Below are 20,830 nucleotides of genomic sequence, written 5' to 3'. Positions count from 1 at the left end.
CCTCCTCTTTGAAGAGGTTGAGCGGTGTCATATTTCTACTGGGGCTGCTTATTATGAGGGGCTCCCACCATCCCTGTGCTGTGCTGACTTCCTCCTGGGGCTGCTTATTATGAGGGGCTCCCACCATCCCTGTGCTGTGCTGACTTCCTCCTGGGGCTGTACCTCTGCTGTGCATATTATGAGGGGCTCCCACCATCCCTGTGCTATGCTCATTATGAGGGGCTCCCACCATCCCCGTGCTATGCTGACTTCCTCCTGGGGCTGCTTACGGTGCAGGTGTCAGTGCTGTATATCACAGTGCTGGTGTCAGTGCTGTATATCACGGTGCTGGTGTGAGTGCTTTATGTCACGCTGCTGATGTCAGCGCTCTCTATCACGGTGCTGCTGTCAGTGCTGTATGCCACGGTGCTGGTGTTAGTGCTTTATGTCACGCTGCTGATGTCAGTGCTCTCTATCACGGTGCTGCTGTCAGTGCTGTATATCACGGTGCTGGTGTTAGTGCTTTATGTCACGCTGCTTATGTCAGTGCTCTCTATCACGGTGCTGGTGTCAGATCACTCTATCACGGTGCAGGTGTCATTGCTGTATGTCACGTTGCTGATGTCAGTGCTCTCTATCACGGTGCTGCTGTCAGTGCTGTATATCACGGTGCTGGTGTTAGTGCTTTATGTCACGCTGCTGATGTCAGTGCTCTCTATCACGGTGCAGGTGTCATTGCTGTATGTCAAGCTGCTGATGTCAGTGCTCTCTATCACGGTGCTGGTGTCAGAAGACTCTATCACGGTGCAGGTGTCATTGCTGTATGTCACGCTGCTGGTGATCATCTCCTGCACCTTCTTCTTTCCCTACCCTGACCTTCCCTCTCCTCCATTGCCTTCATGCGCTCCACAGTCCTGAATTGTCACAACAATTTCACATATAAAAAAAGAATGCTTGTAGTTGTCGATCCCAGATTCACCTCATACATGTGTTATGTCATTGGCCATGTGGTGGGACTTTGTTTGCACAGCTATTAATTATTTTGTGGCTGCAAATTTGACCTGTAGGTTTGCAAAGTTCGCCTCCCATTGAAGTCAATGGGGCCCGCCGCGAACGTTACGGTTCGCGAACTATCGGCCGCGTTCGCGAAACGTCCCGTCGGAAGTTCGTCAATCACTATCTCAGACAGTCTGAAACCCGGATGCATGATTCCACACCTGAACTGTCAAGGTGAATCCCAAACAGTTGGCAATTGTACTGTGAATTGCTGTCACCGTGATCACATGATCAGAAAGCTCCCGATCGCAAGTATGCATCGGGAGCTTAGAGAACCCCACTGTCTACCATGCTGGGAGCGCTCTCTGAGGACGGTAAGTCGTTTACACAGGGTCGCATACATGCAGCCACTCGGCATTAAAGCCCACCCGCTGAGAGGTCGCATATATATATGTGGTACTGTTGGCACTAAGAGGTTAATAGGTGTGCTAACTCCTCTCTACTCTATCCAAAACTAAAATAAAAAAAGTTTCGCTTTTAAATATGAAAAGGAATATTTTTCCCACCACTTGAAAGGGATGGGGGGGGGGCAAATGTTTTTAAAATAATTTTTCAACAGGTGTCATCAAATTAAAGTCTGCAGGCTTCCTAACAATTAAAAACGTGCATAACAATTAAAAAACGTGCTGTATAGATATTAATAATTATGATTAAAATATAAATAATAATTATTAATATTATGGCCTTTAGCGTTTCCATTCTTGGGGAAGGCAGAGAGCCTCCACATAATCCCTGACAGCATGACTAGTCCGCTGTGTCAACCATGCTTGTTAAGGGCAATGGGACGTACGTATGGAATGGAAGGCAGCGGCGGAAAGGGCGGACCGGGAAGCAAACGCGCTCGCCAATCCTGTAAGGCTATCGAGTGGAGCAGCCAATCAGGCTTGTCGGACTGGTGACTCGCTTTCCGGCTGTGGCCCATAGAGGTTGGTTGTTGGTGTGAACGCTGTTGGGTATCTGAGCGGTAATTAGATCACGGAAGGCGTTGAAGTAGCGTGGTGAGGGATGTGCGGACATGCAGAGAGCGGCGGTGGTGATGTGTAGACTATAAGTCCGGATGTTCTACCCGGGACTCGGTGTAGGAGCGATCCCCTCAGTGTGTCTGCTGTTAGGTGAGTATGGGATACCTTGTGTATGTTGTAGCCCCCCATCCCGTGCACTGCTCTCATTCACCTTCCCGGTGTTCCCGCTGATAGTGATACCTGGGTGTACCCGGAGGTGTCTACAATGGCAGTCCATCCCGGGAAGAGCATGCTGGGAGTTGTAGGAGGATGGAGGGCTGTGTGTTGTCATTGGGAAGTCTGGACTAGTGTGCTTTCTTGTTCTGTCAGGTAACCTTTCTTCTTCTGGTGCCCATCATGTGGCCACCTGGGCCCCTGCAGGCATGGATCTGTTTCCCTATTGTCCTGTCATTTCTAGCAATCTCATGTAATATGCCCCCAATGTCCGCTTCTTCTATCGTGTCTGCAGCCTCTATCTATTACATCCACAGTCTGTGACGGTCCCCCTTGGCGTTGTATCCGCAGTCTGTGACGGCCCCCCCCGGCGTTGTATCCGGCAGTCTGTGACGGCCCCCCCCGGCGTTGTATCCGCAGTCTGTGACGGCCCCCCCCGGCGTTGTATCCGCAGTCTGTGACGGCCCCCCCCGGCGTTGTATCCGCAGTCTGTGACGGCCCCCCCCCCCCGGCGTTGTATCCGCAGTCTGTGACGGCCCCCCCCCCCGGCGTTGTATCCGCAGTCTGTGACGGCCCCCCCCCCCGGCGTTGTATCCGCAGTCTGTGACGGCCCCCCCCCCCCGGCGTTGTATCCGCAGTCTGTGACGGCCCCCCCCCCCCCGGCGTTGTATCCGCAGTCTGTGACGGTCCCCCCCGGCGTTGTATCCGCAGTCTGTGACGGTCCCCCCCGGCGTTGTATCCGCAGTCTGTGACGGTCCCCCCCGGCGTTGTATCCGCAGTCTGTGACGGTCCCCCCCGGCGTTGTATCCGCAGTCTGTGACGGTCCCCCCCGGCGTTGTATCCGCAGTCTGTGACGGTCCCCCCCGGCGTTGTATCCGCAGTCTGTGACGGTCCCCCCCGGCGTTGTATCCGCAGTCTGTGACGGTCCCCCCCGGCGTTGTATCCGCAGTCTGTGACGGTCCCCCCCGGCGTTGTATCCGCAGTCTGTGACGGTCCCCCCCGGCGTTGTATCCGCAGTCTGTGACGGTCCCCCCCGGCGTTGTATCCGCAGTCTGTGACGGTCCCCCCCGGCGTTGTATCCGCAGTCTGTGACGGTCCCCCCCCCGGCGTTGTATCCGCAGTCTGTGACGGTCCCCCCCCCGGCGTTGTATCCGCAGTCTGTGACGGTTCCACCCCTGGCGTTGTATCCGCAGTCTGTGACGGTTCCACCCCTGGCGTTGTATCCGCAGTCTGTGACGGTCCCCCCCCCGGCGTTGTATCCGCAGTCTGTGACGGTCCCCCCCCCCGGCGTTGTATCCGCAGTCTGTGACGGTCCCCCCCCCCCGGCGTTGTATCCGCAGTCTGTGACGGTCCCCCCCCCCGGCGTTGTATCCGCAGTCTGTGACGGTCCCCCCCCCCGGCGTTGTATCCGCAGTCTGTGACGGTCCCCCCCCCCCGGCGTTGTATCCGCAGTCTGTGACGGTCCCCCCCCCCCCCGGCGTTGCATCCGCAGTCTGTGACGGTTCCCCCCGGCGTTGCATCCGCAGTCTGTGACGGTTCCCCCCGGCGTTGCATCCGCAGTCTGTGACGGTTCCCCCCGGCGTTGCATCCGCAGTCTGTGACGGTCCCCCCCGGCGTTGCATCCGCAGTCTGTGACGGTCCCCCCCCGGCGTTGCATCCGCAGTCTGTGACGGTCCCCCCCCGGCGTTGCATCCGCAGTCTGTGACGGTCCCCCCCCGGCGTTGCATCCGCAGTCTGTGACGGTCCCCCCCCGGCGTTGCATCCGCAGTCTGTGACGGTCCCCCCCCGGCGTTGCATCCGCAGTCTGTGACGGTCCCCCCCCGGCGTTGCATCCGCAGTCTGTGACGGTCCCCCCCCGGCGTTGCATCCGCAGTCTGTGACGGTCCCCCCCCCGGCGTTGCATCCGCAGTCTGTGACGGTCCCCCCCCGGCGTTGCATCCGCAGTCTGTGACGGTCCCCCCCCGGCGTTGCATCCGCAGTCTGTGACGGTCCCCCCCCGGCGTTGCATCCGCAGTCTGTGACGGTCCCCCCCCGGCGTTGCATCCGCAGTCTGTGACGGTCCCCCCCCGGCGTTGCATCCGCAGTCTGTGACGGTCCCCCCCCGGCGTTGCATCCGCAGTCTGTGACGGTCCCCCCCCGGCGTTGCATCCGCAGTCTGTGACGGTCCCCCCCCCGGCGTTGCATCCGCAGTCTGTGACGGTCCCCCCCCCGGCGTTGCATCCGCAGTCTGTGACGGTCCCCCCCCGGCGTTGCATCCGCAGTCTGTGACGGTCCCCCCCCGGCGTTGCATCCGCAGTCTGTGACGGTCCCCCCCCGGCGTTGCATCCGCAGTCTGTGACGGTCCCCCCCGGCGTTGCATCCGCAGTCTGTGACGGTCCCCCCCCGGCGTTGCATCCGCAGTCTGTGACGGTCCCCCCCCGGCGTTGCATCCGCAGTCTGTGACGGTCCCCCCCCCGGCGTTGCATCCGCAGTCTGTGACGGTCCCCCCCCGGCGTTGCATCCGCAGTCTGTGACGGTCCCCCCCCGGCGTTGCATCCGCAGTCTGTGACGGTCCCCCCCCGGCGTTGCATCCGCAGTCTGTGACGGTCCCCCCCCGGCGTTGCATCCGCAGTCTGTGACGGTCCCCCCCCGGCGTTGCATCCGCAGTCTGTGACGGTCCCCCCCCGGCGTTGCATCCGCAGTCTGTGACGGTCCCCCCCCCCCCCCGGCGTTGCATCCGCAGTCTGTGACGGTCCCCCCCCCCCGGCGTTGCATCCGCAGTCTGTGACGGTCCCCCCCCCCCGGCGTTGCATCCGCAGTCTGTGACGGTCCCCCCCCCCCGGCGTTGTATCCGCAGTCTGTGACGGTCCCCCCCCCCCCGGCGTTGTATCCGCAGTCTGTGACGGTCCCCCCCCCCCGGCGTTGTATCCGCAGTCTGTGACGGTCCCCCCCCCCCGGCGTTGTATCCGCAGTCTGTGACGGTCCCCCCCCCCCCCGGCGTTGTATCCGCAGTCTGTGACGGTCCCCCCCCCCGGCGTTGTATCCGCAGTCTGTGACGGTCCCCCCCCCCGGCGTTGTATCCGCAGTCTGTGACGGTCCCCCCCCGGCGTTGTATCCGCAGTCTGTGACGGTCCCCCCCCGGCGTTGTATCCGCAGTCTGTGACGGTCCCCCACCCCCCCCCCCCACCCTGGCGTTGTTTCCGCAGTCTGTGACGGTCAAAACCCCCCCCCCGGTGTTGTATCCGCAGTCTGTGACGGTCCGATTTTCCCGCCTTGTATCCGCTGTATATGACCCCCCCCCCCCGGCGTTGTATCCGCAGTATGTATCCGCAGTATGTATCCGCAGTATGCGACGGTCCCCCCCCCTGGCATTGTATCCGCAGTATGTGACGGCCCCCCCCCCCCCGGCGTTGTATCCGCAGTATGTGACGGGCCCCCCCCCGGCGTTGTATCCGCAGTATGTGACGGGCCCCCCCCCCGGCGTTGTATCCGCAGTATGTGACGGTCCCCCCCCCCGGCGTTGTATCCGCAGTATGTGACGGTCCCCCCCCCCCGGCGTTGTATCCGCAGTATGTGACGGTCCCCCCCCCCCCCTGGCGTTGTATCCGCAGTATGTGACGGTCCCCCCCCCCCCCCCCCCCCCGGCGTTGTATGACGGTCCCCCCCCCCTGGCGTTGTATCCGCAGTATGTGACGGTCCCGTCCCCCCCGGCGTTGTATCCGCAGTATGTGACGGTCCCCCCCCCGGCGTTGTATCCGCAGTATGTGACGGTCCCCCCCCCCCCCGGCGTTGTATCCGCAGTATGTGATGGTTCCCCCCCCCGGCGTTGTATCCACAGTATGTGATGGTTCCCCCCCCCCCCCCCGGGCGTTGTATCCGCAGTATGCAACGACCCCACCCCCCCCCCCCCCCGCGCGCGTTGTATTCGCAGTCTGTGACGGTTATCCCCCCCCCCCCCCTCCCGTGTTGTATCCGCAGTCTGTGACGGTCATGGCACAGGAGATGGGCTCACAGAGGCACCACCATCATCCTTACTAACAGCCTGATTCCTACTGCGCTTATGCGCAAGCCACTCTGTGTGTTCTGAATGGTCCCTGCTGTCTTCTGGGACCTGTGTGTCTCGCAGAAGGCAACGGGGAGGAGGAGGGGCCGGACATTGCGTAGTTTGCCCCCAGATTGTGGCGATCTTTCCCCAGAAGTAGGAGCAGATACCTGGATTTGACAGGTATCCACTCTCCTCCCCCCTGAAAGGTGGCAAATGTCCTGTGTGCATAAAGCCTAAGGCTGGGTTCACGTACCAGGAGATTGTGACTGGCTCTCTATGGAGCCGTTTCACAAATCTTCGCAGTGGGTCCGGTTCGGGCTAATCTGATGTGCGGGAGTTTCATTTCTGGGTGGAACTCCACTTTAAGAAAGATTTACCGTCGGTGGTCTCTCACAAAACAAAAACGTCATACAGATCTGTTCTGGATGCGTTTCTGCATGTGCGTCTTTGATTTGTTTCTGAATGCATTCCAGATGCTTTTTTTTTTTTTCCTGTTTAATTGTCTACTCTTCTGTGGTCCGGTGCATTTTTGATGCTTTTTACCGCATTCCAGTACAGTTCTGTGCAGGAAAAAAGCAGCATGTTGTACACTTTTTTTTTTTTTTTCCTGGAACTGGAAATCACTGGAATGCGTTGCACTGAACCCATACTTTAACACATAACTTCTACTTTCCATGCTTTTTGTTGTATGGGGGGGGGGGGGGGGAGCACTGCATGCGGTGTGAATGAGGAGGCCTCTTGCACATAGATGTAATATTTTACTGATATTTATACTTGGGATCTTGTCAGATTCTTTATTAAAATGTTTTGTAAGGTCCTTGCATCTTTACAGAACATGCAGAGAATTCTTCATCTTCTGCTAGTTACCAGTGTTGCTTTTATATGTGTATATAGTTGATTATACACATATATTTGTGTAAATTGCTGCTCTTAAACATAAAATGTTCAATTTTTATTTCGTGGCTTTGTGCTCATCACTGTATTACTGATCTCTACACAGCTGTGTGCATTGTTCCATAGACAACAATGCATCATATATATATTTTTTTCTTCCGCGTGCATGAGGCCTAAAAATGCTAACCATTATTTTTGATACAGGAGTATATTTTATGTAACAAGGCCTCTTTCACACGGCCAGTTACACACAGCTGCTGGATTCCAAAAGCGAGAGTCGGTGGACTGGGGTGTGCGAATAGCAGTGGCTGCTCAATTTACTTAAATTGTCAAGCTGACAGCGGCCACCACTTCTCTTATATAGCCACACACAGAGGTTACCTTTGGTTAGGGCACTGACTACGTCCAGGTCTGGACATCCATCCGTAACCACAGCTAACCGCTTTAATAGGCTGATCGGCCACTGCTGTTCACGTTTGTCATTTTTGTCACTGGATTCCCGTGGTGGCACCAGCTGTATGAACTTGGCCTAAGTATATAAAGGTATATACCAGTAGAAACTTTTACTTTTAGGCTGGGTTCACACTAACATGCAGCGGCTCACAGCAGAAACCCGGTGCGTCTCCATTCACCGTTTCAGATCCGATTTTAGCCGGAGCCGCTGCGAAGATGTGTGAACCGGCTCCATAGAGAGCTGGTCACAATCTCCTGGTATGCAAACCCAGCCTTAGGCTTTATGCACACAAGACATTTGCCAATCTCTCCTAGACACATTTTGGCAGGGAAAAAACACATCAAGCTTTGGACATTAGATCATTTATTTTGGTAATTAAAATGAATTAATGTTCAAGCGCTTGACGCACCTAGTGCTGACATGCATTTAGACATGTTTACACATGATAAGCATTTTTCTGCCAAAACCACTGCTGCTCGTGGATGCACTGGCAGTGGGTTGTTTTTTTTATTTTTATTTTATTTTTTTCTGCCTTCACTGTAAATGCTTCTTAACTCCTGTGTGTGCATGAATACATGGGCATTAGAAGTAGGGAAAAAAAATCGGCATAGGTGAAATATGGATGAAGCTGTTGCTGATTTCTTCTTCTAAATATGCTAGTTGCCTGGTTGTTATGCTGACCATATGGTTTGTTGTTTAAGTCTTGCAGATACAGACTTATGGTTTTTATTTATTTATTTTTCTGATCTGCATCCTTGATCAGTCATTTAAATTGTTCTGAAGATAGTGAGTCAGCTTAATAGCAAGGTAACTACAATTTTGCAGGAAAGCAATAGAAGCGCCTGTATTTCCCTTATGGCAGCTTTCATTTTAAATAGCTGTAGATTGATTACACTTTTCATATTTTTGTGTGAATTGGCCCTTTAGTCCCTCCTTTTATTGCATTACCTTATATTATTATGTTTGTCACATGTGTATATCTGTCGTTTTTTGTATTTTTACTCAATGTCAAGCTTTTAGCTTCTTTTTTCATATTAACTATTGTTTATAAATCATATCTGCAAACCAATGATTTTATTTATATATATTTTTTTCCCCCCAAAGGTAATTCATGGCTGGGGACGTGGAAGGGTATACTTCTTCAATCCATGATAGCAGTGTCTCTGCTGGCTTCAGGGCACTATATGAAGAAGGCTTATTGGTCGATGTCACACTAGTGATAGAAGATCACCATTTCCAAGCCCACAAAGCTCTACTGGCCACACAGAGTGACTACTTCCGCATCATGTTCACCGCAGATATGAGAGAACGTGACCAGGACAAAATCTACCTAAAGGGATTGACGGCTACAGGCTTCAGTCACGTCATTCAGTTTATGTACTATGGGACCATTGACCTCAGTATGGCTACCGTCCATGAAATTCTGCAGGCCGCTATGTATGTGCAGCTGACAGAAGTAGTGAAATTTTGCTGTTCTTTCCTCATGGCAAAAATTTGCCTGGACAACTGTGCAGAGATCATGAGGCTTTTAGATGATTTCAGTGTGGATGTAGAAGGCGTGCGGGAAAAACTCGATGCCTTTCTGCTGGAAAACTTTGTTCCCCTTATGGCTAGACCTGACTTTCTCTCTTACCTTAGCTTTGAAAAGCTCAAGAGCTACTTGGACAATGACCGTCTGAGCCGGTTTCCTGAGATTGAGCTCTATGAAGCTGTTCAGGCCTGGTTACGACATGATAGGAGACGTTGGAGGCACACAGATAGCATCATTCAGAACATCAGGTTTTGTTTGATGACCCCATCCCATGTCTGTGAGAAGGTTGGTGAGTTTGAAACCCCTAGACAGGACTCATAAATTAGCTAGGGCATCGGAAATGGCTACACTTTTTTTAGATTGCAAACCAAAGATATGGAAGAAGTGAATAGAAGGTGTAGAGAACCACCACTTTTTATCCTGGATACATTTGTGACAATTTTATCATCCTTTTTATTTTGTTACATTTTCAGTATTTCAAAATAAACCATTACAGATCTCAAACTATTGCACTTTTTGAGGATTAATGGGGCCTGTAACAAATCTTTTATTTTGTGTTTTATTTTCACATATTGAATGGTGTGGTTTTTCTTTAGTTTTTGAAAGGACTGCTCGGTGGTTAACCACCTCAGCCCCTGGCCAATTCTGACACTCCTCACATACGCTATATGTAAAAATCTTTTTTTTTTTTTTCCCTTGCTAGAAAATTACTTGGAACTCCCAAACAACATTATACTTTGCTTTATTAAAAAAATAAAATAGAGGCCCTAGAGCAGGGATCTGCAATTAGCGGACCTCCAGCTGTTGCAAAACTACAAGTCCCATCATGCCTCTGCCTCTGGGTGTCATGCTTGTGGCTGTCAGAGTCTTGCTATGCCTCATGGGATTTGTAGTTCTGCAACAGCTGGAGGTCCGCTAATTGCATATCGCTGCCCTAGAGAATAAAATGCTGGGTGTTGCAATTTTTTTACATCATGTATTATTTGCACAGCTTTTTTTTTTTTTTTTTTTTTTTTTTCAAACACCGATTTCTTGGAAAAAATAAGGTGAATCTTAGTGCACAAAAAAGCAATATAATACCCAGTTTTTTGGTACAATATAGAAGATGTTACAGCAAGTAAATAGATACCAAATACATCACACCTTAAAATTGCGCATGCTCGTGTAATGGCAACAAACTACGGTACATTAAATTATCCATAGGTAACGATATAAAAGCTTTTACAGGATACCACTTTAGTTTTACACAGGAGGTCTGGTGGTAGAATTATTGCTCTTGCTGTAACGTTTGCAGTAATACTTCTTATGTGTGGTGCGATCTCAGTTTACGTGTGCTTTTGTTTTTTACACTGTCTCTTATTTAATCAATTGTATTGCTATCACAAGGGATGAACATCCCTTCTGATAGCATGGGCAGTGACATCTACTTCTTACTGAGACCTGGGATCTATTAGACCCCATAACTCTCCTCTGCCTTTAAAAAGCATCAGTTCAAGCTAATATCTGTTTCACAGGTCGGTAACAGCCTTTTTACATTACACCGAAACCGGAAGTGACCAAACACTTCTCACTTCCAGTTTCTTAAGATCCTATAAATGATCGGGGATGTTCCAGTCCTCAGTCATCTCTATGGTCAGCCAGCGGAACGGTAGAGCCTGGGAATGTAGCGAGTAGGTGGCTGAATAAGAAATTCAGTGGCTAATTAGCCACCAAGATTGCTTTTGCATTAAAGCCCATTGCCAGGTGAAAAAAATAAAGTAGAGTTGATACCCATAGCTGCAAACATCATCCCGGTTCAGCCCCTTTAACCTGGCAACATACGGGTATGTCACAGAGGCTGAAGTGATTCATCGCACACCTAAATACTGAGATGTTATACTTAGTCTTAGGATAATTTAGCTTTTTGGTAAAACTCCTTACAAATAGAACAGAAAAGTGATTTGAATGTGCATAGGTAATTTTATACTCTATATCAGGGATCTGCAATTAGCGGACCTCCAGCTGTTGTAAAACTACAAGTCCCATCATGCCTCTGCCTCTGGGTGTCATGCTTGTGGCTGTCAGTCTTGCTATGCCTCATGGGACTTGTAGTTCTGCAACAGCTGGAGGTCCGCTAATTGCATATCCCTGCTCTATATAATACATTAAAAGAGTCCACTCATTCTAAAATGATTCACTTTAGAGTAGGAATGGCAAAGAGTATTTCCATGCATTTTCCCTGTTGCCCTGTTTACATCTGGGCTAGAACTTCAGGGGTACCATCTACTTGCCTCCACATGACAACATTAGTGTCTGGTTATTTGGCCATTTTAGCAACTCTGTTTTGCGAGAAGGCAGGTACAAGAGCGCTTTGATGGCTTTCATACTTGGAGTAAGTTGAGGTGGAATATCTGCCCCTTTACCCTCCTGACCCTAAGGAGAAGCTGTTGCTTTGTCTTGGACGCAGTTGAGGGTCACATTAAAGTGGAGTTTTACCCATAACAGTTTGATAACAATTTAATGTTCTTTAACAAAAGACCATACATTCCACATTATTAATTATGCTACCAACATGATGTACTGTTAATTGCCTCCAGCACTGCTCCCTTTTTTTTTTTTTTATTGCTGGAGGTTGTCTTTTTGTTGAAGCCCAGAGCAGTCACTTCCTTACTGAATACTCTTCCCCCTTGGTTTCAAAAAACAATGTCACTTTCTGCAATTAAAGTGTATGCTTTTCCAGCCTTGATTATGTCTTGCCTCAACTAGAGGTGAAGGCTGATAGCAGCTTTACAGTGCTGAAATTCAGTCTGCCAATGAGGGAGAAAGTGATATTCTCACACATCTCTTTAAGGTCAACTATTTTATATCTCCCTGGAAGCAGCGTTTATCCTGTTGTCTCTCCTGCTTTTCTTTTCTCCCCCTCTAATCTGTGTTCCAGCTGCATAGTCTGCGTCGTTCCTGTTTCTTTCCTCCCCTTCAGTAACCTTAAATCTCAATGCTGTCAGCTGATTGGTCACCAGTGGCTCTGTCTTTAGCCTCAGTGCCAAGAATAGAGACCAACTGAGCATGTGCAGAGCAGGGTGAGACAGTGAATTACTGAATTATAAATGGTGTAGATACTATACCTATACCTGCAAAAGGGGCCAGCCTAAAGTAATATCTCAGGACTTAAAGTGGTTGTAAAGGTAAAAGTTTTTTAGCATTTTAAAATGGTTGTAAAGTCTCCTGTTTTTAAAAACAAAACAAAAAAATGTTATACTTGCCTACTGTGTGTAGTGGGTTTGCACAGAGCAGCCCAGATCCTCCTCTTCTCAGGTCCCTCTTTGCTGCTCCTGCCCCTCTCTCCTGTCGAGTGCTCCCACAGCAAGCGGCTTACTATGGGGGCACCTGAGCCGAGCTGCAGCTCTGTGTGCGCATTCAGACATGGAGCTGCGGTTTGGCCCAGTCCCCTTTCTCTCCTGATTGGCTTCCCCTGCTGTCAGTCAGTTAGCCAATGGTGCCGCTGCTCTGTTTCAGCCAAACAGGAGGGAGAGTGCCAGCAGTTGAGGGACTCGTGGACTTTGTTGGATAGAGATGGGGCTCAGGTAAGTATGGGGGGCTGCTGCACACAGAAGGCTTTTGCTCTTCATGCATAGCATGCATTAAGATTGAAAAAAATAAAAACCTGTCTTTACAACCCCTTTTTTAATGCATTCTCTGTTTTAAGGTAAAAAGCCTTTCCAATAATAGCTCCTTCCCCTAAGTATTTATTTGAGCTCAATTTAGTGCTGTCCTGTCTGCAGCAGTTCTTCTCCCCCCCCCCCCCTCAAGGTTTAAATGAGAGCAGCGGGACTCACTGGCTCCTGCTGCTGACAGTTAAGACCTTAGAGCAAGAGGCAGGGCCAAGCTGCACTGAATGCGTGTCTGAATAGACACCTACAGCCCGGGTCAAAATCAAGCCTGTATGAGTTCCCCCTATAGCAAGTGGCTTGCCGTGAGGTTATTTGGAAGGGAAGAGGAGCCCAGAGTGCTGGCAGGGGACCCCAGAGGAGGAGTTTTGGGGCCACGCTGTGCAAAACCAAAAATTACAATTTAATTTAATTTTCCGACTAAAGTTCCAATTTAAGCGTAGGTTAACCCCGCCAAAACTTGCTTCCTGTATATTTTCCTATATGGTGCCTTCAAAATTTTGCTATTAGTTTTAAAACACCCCATCTTTCCCTGAAAGTGTACAGGCAAAGCAGACCTAAATTGCTTACTGATCTAAAAATGTAAACCTTTTAAGTCAGTTGTTACAGGAAGAGCAGATGTCTTTGATGTGTAGACTGTGACTGCATGTCCTCACCTCCTCTGTGGTGTACAAGGCACAAGATAAAAAGGTATGCAGTGAGGCAATACCTGGGTTTTTGGGTACAGACTGGAGTTGGGGCCGGTTCACACCAGAATCGCACAGGAAATGCTCCACATTCCTCTGCAATTCAACCATATGCAATTTTTAGCCCATTCATTTTATTAAATTGTACTGGATCACAACAATAGTGCAAGCAGTAATTTTAAAAATACACTGCAACCAGAGTGCATGGTACTGCAGTACTATGCACTCCGGTGCAGGCAAACGCACAAACCCAACTTTGAACTTTGACCACGTGTTCTTTGGCTCCTTGAAATTGTTGTATGGCCAAAGCTTTTTTTGGTCCTACTACGGTTTCTGGGTCATTGAAATGAACTTTATTTTGCTTGCCTGTGACTCCAGGTGAGTTTATAGCAGGCTAAAGCCTGCTGTCAGCTATTGCTAGTTTAGTCGACTAAAATATTTTCGTTGAATAAATCAATACAATTTTTTTTTTTTTTTTTTATGCAACTAAAACGTTTAGTCAAAAAAAAAAAAAAAATTGTTTGGCAGTTCTAAAGAAATAATGCATTAAAATGTAACTAAATCCGTATGATTTCAGTCGACTAAAATGGCGTTTTAGTCAAACTATTACTAAAACGAAATTTGATGTCAAAATTAACACTACTGTCAGCTGACATCACAGAGCCCCTTCAGGCTCTGGAAAGATTCCAATCATCTTGTCAGGATCCACCCGGCTGTCTAATTGACAGCTGGCTCTGGCTCTCAGCGTGCGACCAAGGGCCTAAGCCAGCTGTGCTCACCCCTTCTTTAACCTGTTGCTCCAGTAAGCGCTCAAGGGACAGAGCAGAGAGCAGTGACTGATAGTTGCTGCTCTCTGCTCTGAAAAGACAGCAGTGAGTAATCAGCGGTTGTGTAATCACTCAGCTCTTCGGCTTAGAGCGGACATGGCACAGCTACAGCATCAGACCAGTGTTGCAGTATAGATGTATGTACATTTTTTTTTAAAATGCCCCAAACCTTTTTCTTGCTTCCAATGGACATGAGACTATGTAGAAATATCTTGACATAAACACATACTAGTTTCAGGCAAGTGTACGTGTGTGTGTAATATATATATTATAATTTTCAATAAGACATTCCTTGTGTAAGCCTCATCTCAAGGGTAGAACAAATAGCCAATAAAATCCAATATGGTCAAATTCTTTCCCTTTTTATATCGAATGTCCAGGGGAACTGTTTCTACACGGGTTGCAGGGTACACATCGACACATAATGTAGTCCTTTCCTATTCAAAACGTAACTGAGTAAAAAATCTTATGTTGCCCTGTACTTGGATCTATTTCATTTGTAGGTTACATATTGTCTCCTTGTTAAATTGCTAGAATGGTAATGGCTTTAAAACTATGGTAGACATTGGATCCTTTGTATATCAGATTATAGATTTTGTTTTTCCTTCTGTGTTTTGGTAAGGTTGCATTCACACCGCCGCGTTTTTTAAAAACATTTTTTATATATATTTTTTTTATTTTTCGGGGGGGTTGCTGCGATTTTTGTACAGATCAAAAGGTCACCAATGTAAAAAGCAGAAAAACGCCTAATCTGCCCAAAAGCTAATGTACTTTTATTGAGTTTCAGGCGTATGTATTCAGGCTAAAAAATGCTCAGATGTGAACAGGGGCCATTTAAATGAATGGGATTTTGCTTGTTGGGTGTTTTTTGGGCGTTTTCTTCTGGTGTTTTATGAGCTGAAAACGTTACCAAAGAAGACAACAAGGCTGCATTCACACCTGAGAATGCAGCCTTGTCTTCTTTGGTAACATAGTTTTTACTAGACTGGGACTCCTTCAGAAACCTTTTTAGATGTTCATATTTTTTTTTTTTTAAATGGAGGATGAAGGTTAAGCTCGACCATAGACGAAGAGTATTGTTATTTTTTTTTCTTTCCTGCAAAAATTGCTCTATTTCCCCCTTTAACATTGTCAGTGTTAATGGAGGAATCCCTCCCTCAGAGCCATTGTTTTATCCCAGTGGGGAGGTACATGGTGATAATCGCAAGTAAAATCCGACAGCCTGGTTGTGCCCAACAGGATTGAACAATCAACTTGGTACATTCAGCCTGCCCATACATAAATATTGTCTGGTTCCTGCTGAGATTCAAGCTGTCTATGGCCAGTTTAAGGTACCCCGTCCTGCTTTATTGCTGTCTGTGGACCCTTTAGATTTTTCTTTCTATTTTACTGTCCCTTTTGAAGGTGGTTGTGTGGGTGTGTGTGGTCGTTTTTTTTTTTTTTTTTTTTTAACCAAGACAGGAAGAGAGGGAAAAGTTTTCCAAAAGGGCGTAATAAAAAAAAAACGTGATTATGCTCATTCCCCACTGTCCATTAACAAAGTAAAATGTTACATTACACTTTACGAAGAATCTATTTTATTGTGTCAGCCGGTCTTTCTGGTTTGTAAAGTAAAGGCTAAGATGGTCCTGGACAAATTCAGTAGTCCAGTATACCTAGTGAAAAAAAAAAAATCCTGATACTATATAGAATTAACTTACTGTATGTATTGGCATATAACACGCACCCCAAGTTTAGGAGGGAAGTTTTAAAGCGGGAGTCCACCGGGACTCCGCGTTTTTTTTTTTTTTTTTTTTTTTTTTTTAAAGCCAGCAGCTACAAATACTGCAGCTGCTGACTTTTAAAATAGTGACACTTACCTGTCCAGCGCGCCCGCGATGTCGGCACCCGAAGCCGATCTCTAGATCGACGCTCGAGTGCTGCCGCCGCCATCTTGGGTATGGGAATCAGGAAATGGAGCCTTTCGGCTTCATTTCCCGGTTCCCCACTGCGCATGCGCGAGCCGCGCTGCGCAATGAGGACTGTCCCCGCTGCATCTGGGATCTGTGTGTTTCCCAGCAGGCAGCGGGGCACTTGTGGGAAGGGGCGGGCACTTGCGGAAAGGGGCGTAAGTTACGCCCCTTTCCGCAGAGAGCTATCCCGGAAGTGGGTGCAGTTACCTGGATTATCCAGGTAACTGCACCCCCCTCCCCCCTGAAAGGTGCTGATTGTGGCACCGGAGGGGGGGAGGGTTCCGATGAGCGGAAGGTCCACTTTAGGGTGGACCTCCGCTTTAAGGAAAAAAATTACATTTAAATGGCCATCAATGCAGCCTTGTCAGTGTCATTTGCAGTCTTGCATTGTAGCCTTGTCAGTGTCGTTGCAAGCTTGCTGTTTAAAAATGGCACCACCGAGATACAGAGCGGATGTCCTGTGTATCTCAGCGGCTCTCGGCAGCTTTCGGCTTTCGGTAAGCCGCCGAGAACGACCGAGTGTGGCCGAAAGCTGCCGAGAGGCTCACAATTGGCAGGGGATCGGCGTATAACACGCACCCATGATTTTCCCATGATTTTAAGGGGAAAAAGGTGTTTGTTATACGCCGATAAATACGGTATGTCTTGGTTTGTCAAAGCAAATAATATATAGAACTTCATTCTTCACACATAACTGAAATGCCAAATTGAGTGCTTCAAACCGTTTTATTAAGTTTCTCTAGATTTCATTGTTCAGAAACTGTGAGCAGAAGTAGATGCAAGTCTTAAGTCTAGTACACATGGATCAGATGTCGGACGGCATTAGCCGTTTCGATAGAAATCGGCAGACATTCAGCCCATGTGTATGGCAGTTGGTCCGACTGAAGCCGGCCATTCGCCTGGCTTCCATCGAAGGCCCATGATGGGAAAATGTTTGCCAACAGAAGTGTTGGGGTGGGGACCCTCCTGTCGGAACACAATAGAACAGTAGTGGAGATTACTGTACTAACATTGAATCGTTTAGTACACCGGCTCTGACCTGTGCTTAAGCCTCGTACACACGATGAGAATATTGGATTTTTTTCTTTGCATGCTAGCCTCATGTGAAAGATGAATAGGTTACTCAACTTATGAAAATTCTCGTAGAACAGAATACAACTTTGGCCGTGATGTAATGTATTCTTTCGATTCTGAGCATGCGTGGTCTTGCTCTTCTGTTTTTTTTTTTTATTTATTTTGGAAGAAAACTGTATTGATTAAATGAAAATTGGTATCCTACATGAAAAATGTTCATGTTTGTCCCTTTGGATAATTTTGGATGAACTGTTGTGGTCGTCTCTCGAAAGCTGTATAACAATCATATTATTGTACCATTTTATGATCATGTGAACTAGGCTTGAGCTTGCTTAGGAATGCATACTGATAGACAGACCTGTTAAACAGGAAACATGATACAAAGTAATAGTTTGATACAAAAATACACAACTAAAATTGAACCTGTGAAAAAAAAGCATTATATAACATTAAAGAACAATAGAAAAATAATGCATACATCTCTGACTATTGCATTTATCATTACTGAGCAGATGGGCACATGTGTTTTTGTCTTTTGGATATCCACGAATAGTCAAACTCCCTAATTTATAGCCAAACAGGTTTTCGTCCATTGAGCATTCATCTATATACCTTCCTGGCTTATCTCAAACAGTAGCAATTGGACATAATTTCTGAACAATTTTTGTCCAATTGCTATTACTCCCAACATTTTTTGTCTAGTTTGTTTATAGATGCTCTTAGTCCAGAAGCTGGGTATATCACCCTTGGTAATTTGGAGAGACTTTAGTACTAGTACTTTCTATTGCCTTGTTTCTAAAATGGTTACCAATATGAAGTTAGTTTTACCTTTGCAGAACTGAAATGTAAGTCTTTAGTATTGTTTGGACTTCGTGATAGAATTAATTGTGCACATCAGCTTTTATATTGTTTTTTTTCTTTTACAGGTAAAAACTTCTGAGTTTTACAGATATTCACGTCAGCTAAGGCAGGAAGTGGAGTTGGCACTAAATTACTTTCACAATGTAAGCGAGCAACCTTTAATGGATATGAAATCCAATCATATTCGTTCTGCAAAACCTCAAACGGCAGTATTCAGAGGCATGATTGGACACAGCATGGTCAACAGCAAAATTCTTCTGCTGCACAAACCACGAGTGTGGTGGGAACTTGAAGGTCCTCTGGTACCTCTTCGACCCGACTGCCTTGCTATTGTTAACAACTTTGTCTTTTTGCTTGGAGGAGAGGAACTGGGTCCAGATGGAGAATTTCATGCTTCATCCAAAGTGTTTAGGTATGACCCAAGGCAAAACAGCTGGGTCCGGATGGCTGATATGTCTGTACCTCGGTCGGAGTTTGCAGTGGGTGTTATAGGGCGATATATTTATGCAGTTGCTGGTAGGACGCGTGATGAAACCTTTTACTCAACAGAACGTTATGATATAGTAGATAACAAATGGGAATTTGTGGACCCTTATCCAGTAAACAAGTATGGCCATGAAGGTACAGTTCTTAACAATAAGCTGTTCATCACTGGTGGAATTACATCCTCTTCAACATCTAAGCAAGTCTGTGTTTTTGACCCCAGTAAAGAGGGCACAGTGGAACAAAGAACCAGAAGAACACAAGTACACACCAACTGCTGGGAAAACAAATGCAAAATGAACTATGCCAGATGTTTTCACAAAATGATCTCTTACAATGGAAAACTCTATGTATTTGGGGGTGTTTGTGTCATACTAAGGGCTTCTTTTGAATCACAGGGATGTCCTTCTACTGAGGTGTATGATCCAGAAACAGACCAGTGGACCATTCTAGCATCTATGCCTATTGGAAGGAGTGGTCATGGTGTAGCTGTACTCGACAAACAAATAATGGTACTCGGTGGGCTATGTTACAATGGCCATTATAGTGACTCTATCTTAACATTTGATCCGGAAGAGAACAAATGGAAAGAAGATGAGTATCCCAGAATGCCTTGCAAATTGGATGGCCTACAAGTATGCAGTCTACATTTTCCAGAATATGTTTTAGAGCACGTGAAGCGTTGCACTTGAACAGCAGCTAAATAAAAAACGCACATTTTTTTCCCCCTTCCCTTAGTCCTAAGAGTTCACACTTTTATCTGCTGTTTTAGTGTATAATGGTATTTGTTAAAGGTGAAGCAGGGAGCAATCAGAAAATGCCTAAAACTATCAATGGGTCTGGTTTGAGTCATGCCAACTTGGTATGTCAGTGTGATGAATTGTTGTGAGCAAGATTTTATATATAATAATAATAATAATTATTATTTTTTTTTTTACTTTTTTTTTTTTTTATTATTATTTATTTTGTAAAATGTCCTAATTGCATATCTGTGGTGTTTTTTTTTTTTTTTTTTCCTCTCCATTATTTCAACACTTTCCAGTGACATGGAAAAGTAACATTATCTGTTCAAGAAAGGCTTATTCTGAAATATATCTGAAAACTTGGAATATGCAATGTTAAATATTGTCCATGCTAGTTCTGGGGAGGTGAAGTGGATAACTTTCCATGAGCAATATACTATCAGTTCTCGAATGAAAATGCATGCATGTTTTTTTTGTTTTTTTTATGCTAGCTTCCTGGACAGAGGAGCAAGCAAAGCTTCCATGTTCTGACCATAGAGCACTGCATAAAGGGTATAGGAGGAAATAAGTGACTGATCTTCTGCTAACGTTGCTCAGCAAATCTGTCTTGAACAGTATACACGACTCAGGCTTCCTGCTACCTCCTATTGTTCCTTATTGCTGCCAAAACCTTAGTTGTTTCAGTCTGTAAGGATTAAGTCAGGTATTTCAACCCCACCAGAACGGGTAAACCAAACACATGGCAGTTAGATAAGTTTGACTTGGGCATAGCACAAGAACCTTGTTTGCTATGACCTTGTAGAAAGCCTCAGAATTTTACTAATTTCCTAATAAGCCTTTTAGAGCATATTACAAACATTAAAGAAGTATTCCAGTGTAAAAGTTGTTTTAATAGTTTACATTTACAAAGTTCTTTATACCTTTTTAGATATAACCTAATAGAAGTTTTGACTTGATAAACTATGGGTGCTGCTTATATGCAAACTGATCTTCTAAATCACACAAGTAGAATCATTTGTGTCTGTCTTTTCCCATTGGCGATGGCTAGGTGTCGCCCTGTGTCTTTTCCTGCTACTACTGTTGACAGCTATGTCATACTGAGGGTGTGTGGCCACATATAGTTCCTAATATGTGTGTTTCTATTGTAAGGGCTCGTTCACACCATACGTGCTTGAAAACTGATGGGAAGACCACTCAGAATTCACTTGCGGAGACCTCCGTTTACATCAGTTTTTATGCATGTTTCAGTGGGTTTTCACACGTGTCAGTTATGTGCCGTGTTCACACCACAGTGTTGTCACGTCCCACGTTTTGTTTTTTCTGTAAGAAAGCTGCATACACAGTGCAGATTCCTGCACAGGAAGAAAATCCACACGTGATACCAGTGTTGTGGCACAGGGCACATAGGGAACAATTGTTTTTTTTATTTTTTTGTGCTCTTGCA

General features: G+C 47.1%; 1 protein-coding gene across 1 annotated transcript; it reads left to right on the top strand.

Moving 5' to 3' along the window:
• Positions 1-1,917: 1,917 nt before the first annotated feature.
• On the top strand, positions 1,918-20,268 carry LOC143982198 (kelch-like protein 15). The gene is made up of 3 exons (XM_077480703.1): positions 1,918-2,147; positions 8,687-9,398; positions 18,226-20,268. The coding sequence occupies exons 2-3, from the start codon at positions 8,694-8,696 to the stop codon at positions 19,333-19,335; spliced, it is 1,815 nt and encodes a 604-aa protein (XP_077336829.1). The 5' UTR covers positions 1,918-2,147; positions 8,687-8,693; the 3' UTR covers positions 19,336-20,268.
• The last annotated feature ends 562 nt before the right edge of the window (positions 20,269-20,830 follow it).

This window comes from Lithobates pipiens, unplaced genomic scaffold (genome assembly GCF_037356315.1).
Source record: "Lithobates pipiens isolate NorthernLeopardFrog02 unplaced genomic scaffold, aLitPip1_a1.2 Scaffold_16, whole genome shotgun sequence".
NCBI lineage: Eukaryota > Metazoa > Chordata > Amphibia > Anura > Ranidae > Lithobates > Lithobates pipiens.
This window is presented reverse-complemented; position numbering and strand designations above follow the sequence as displayed.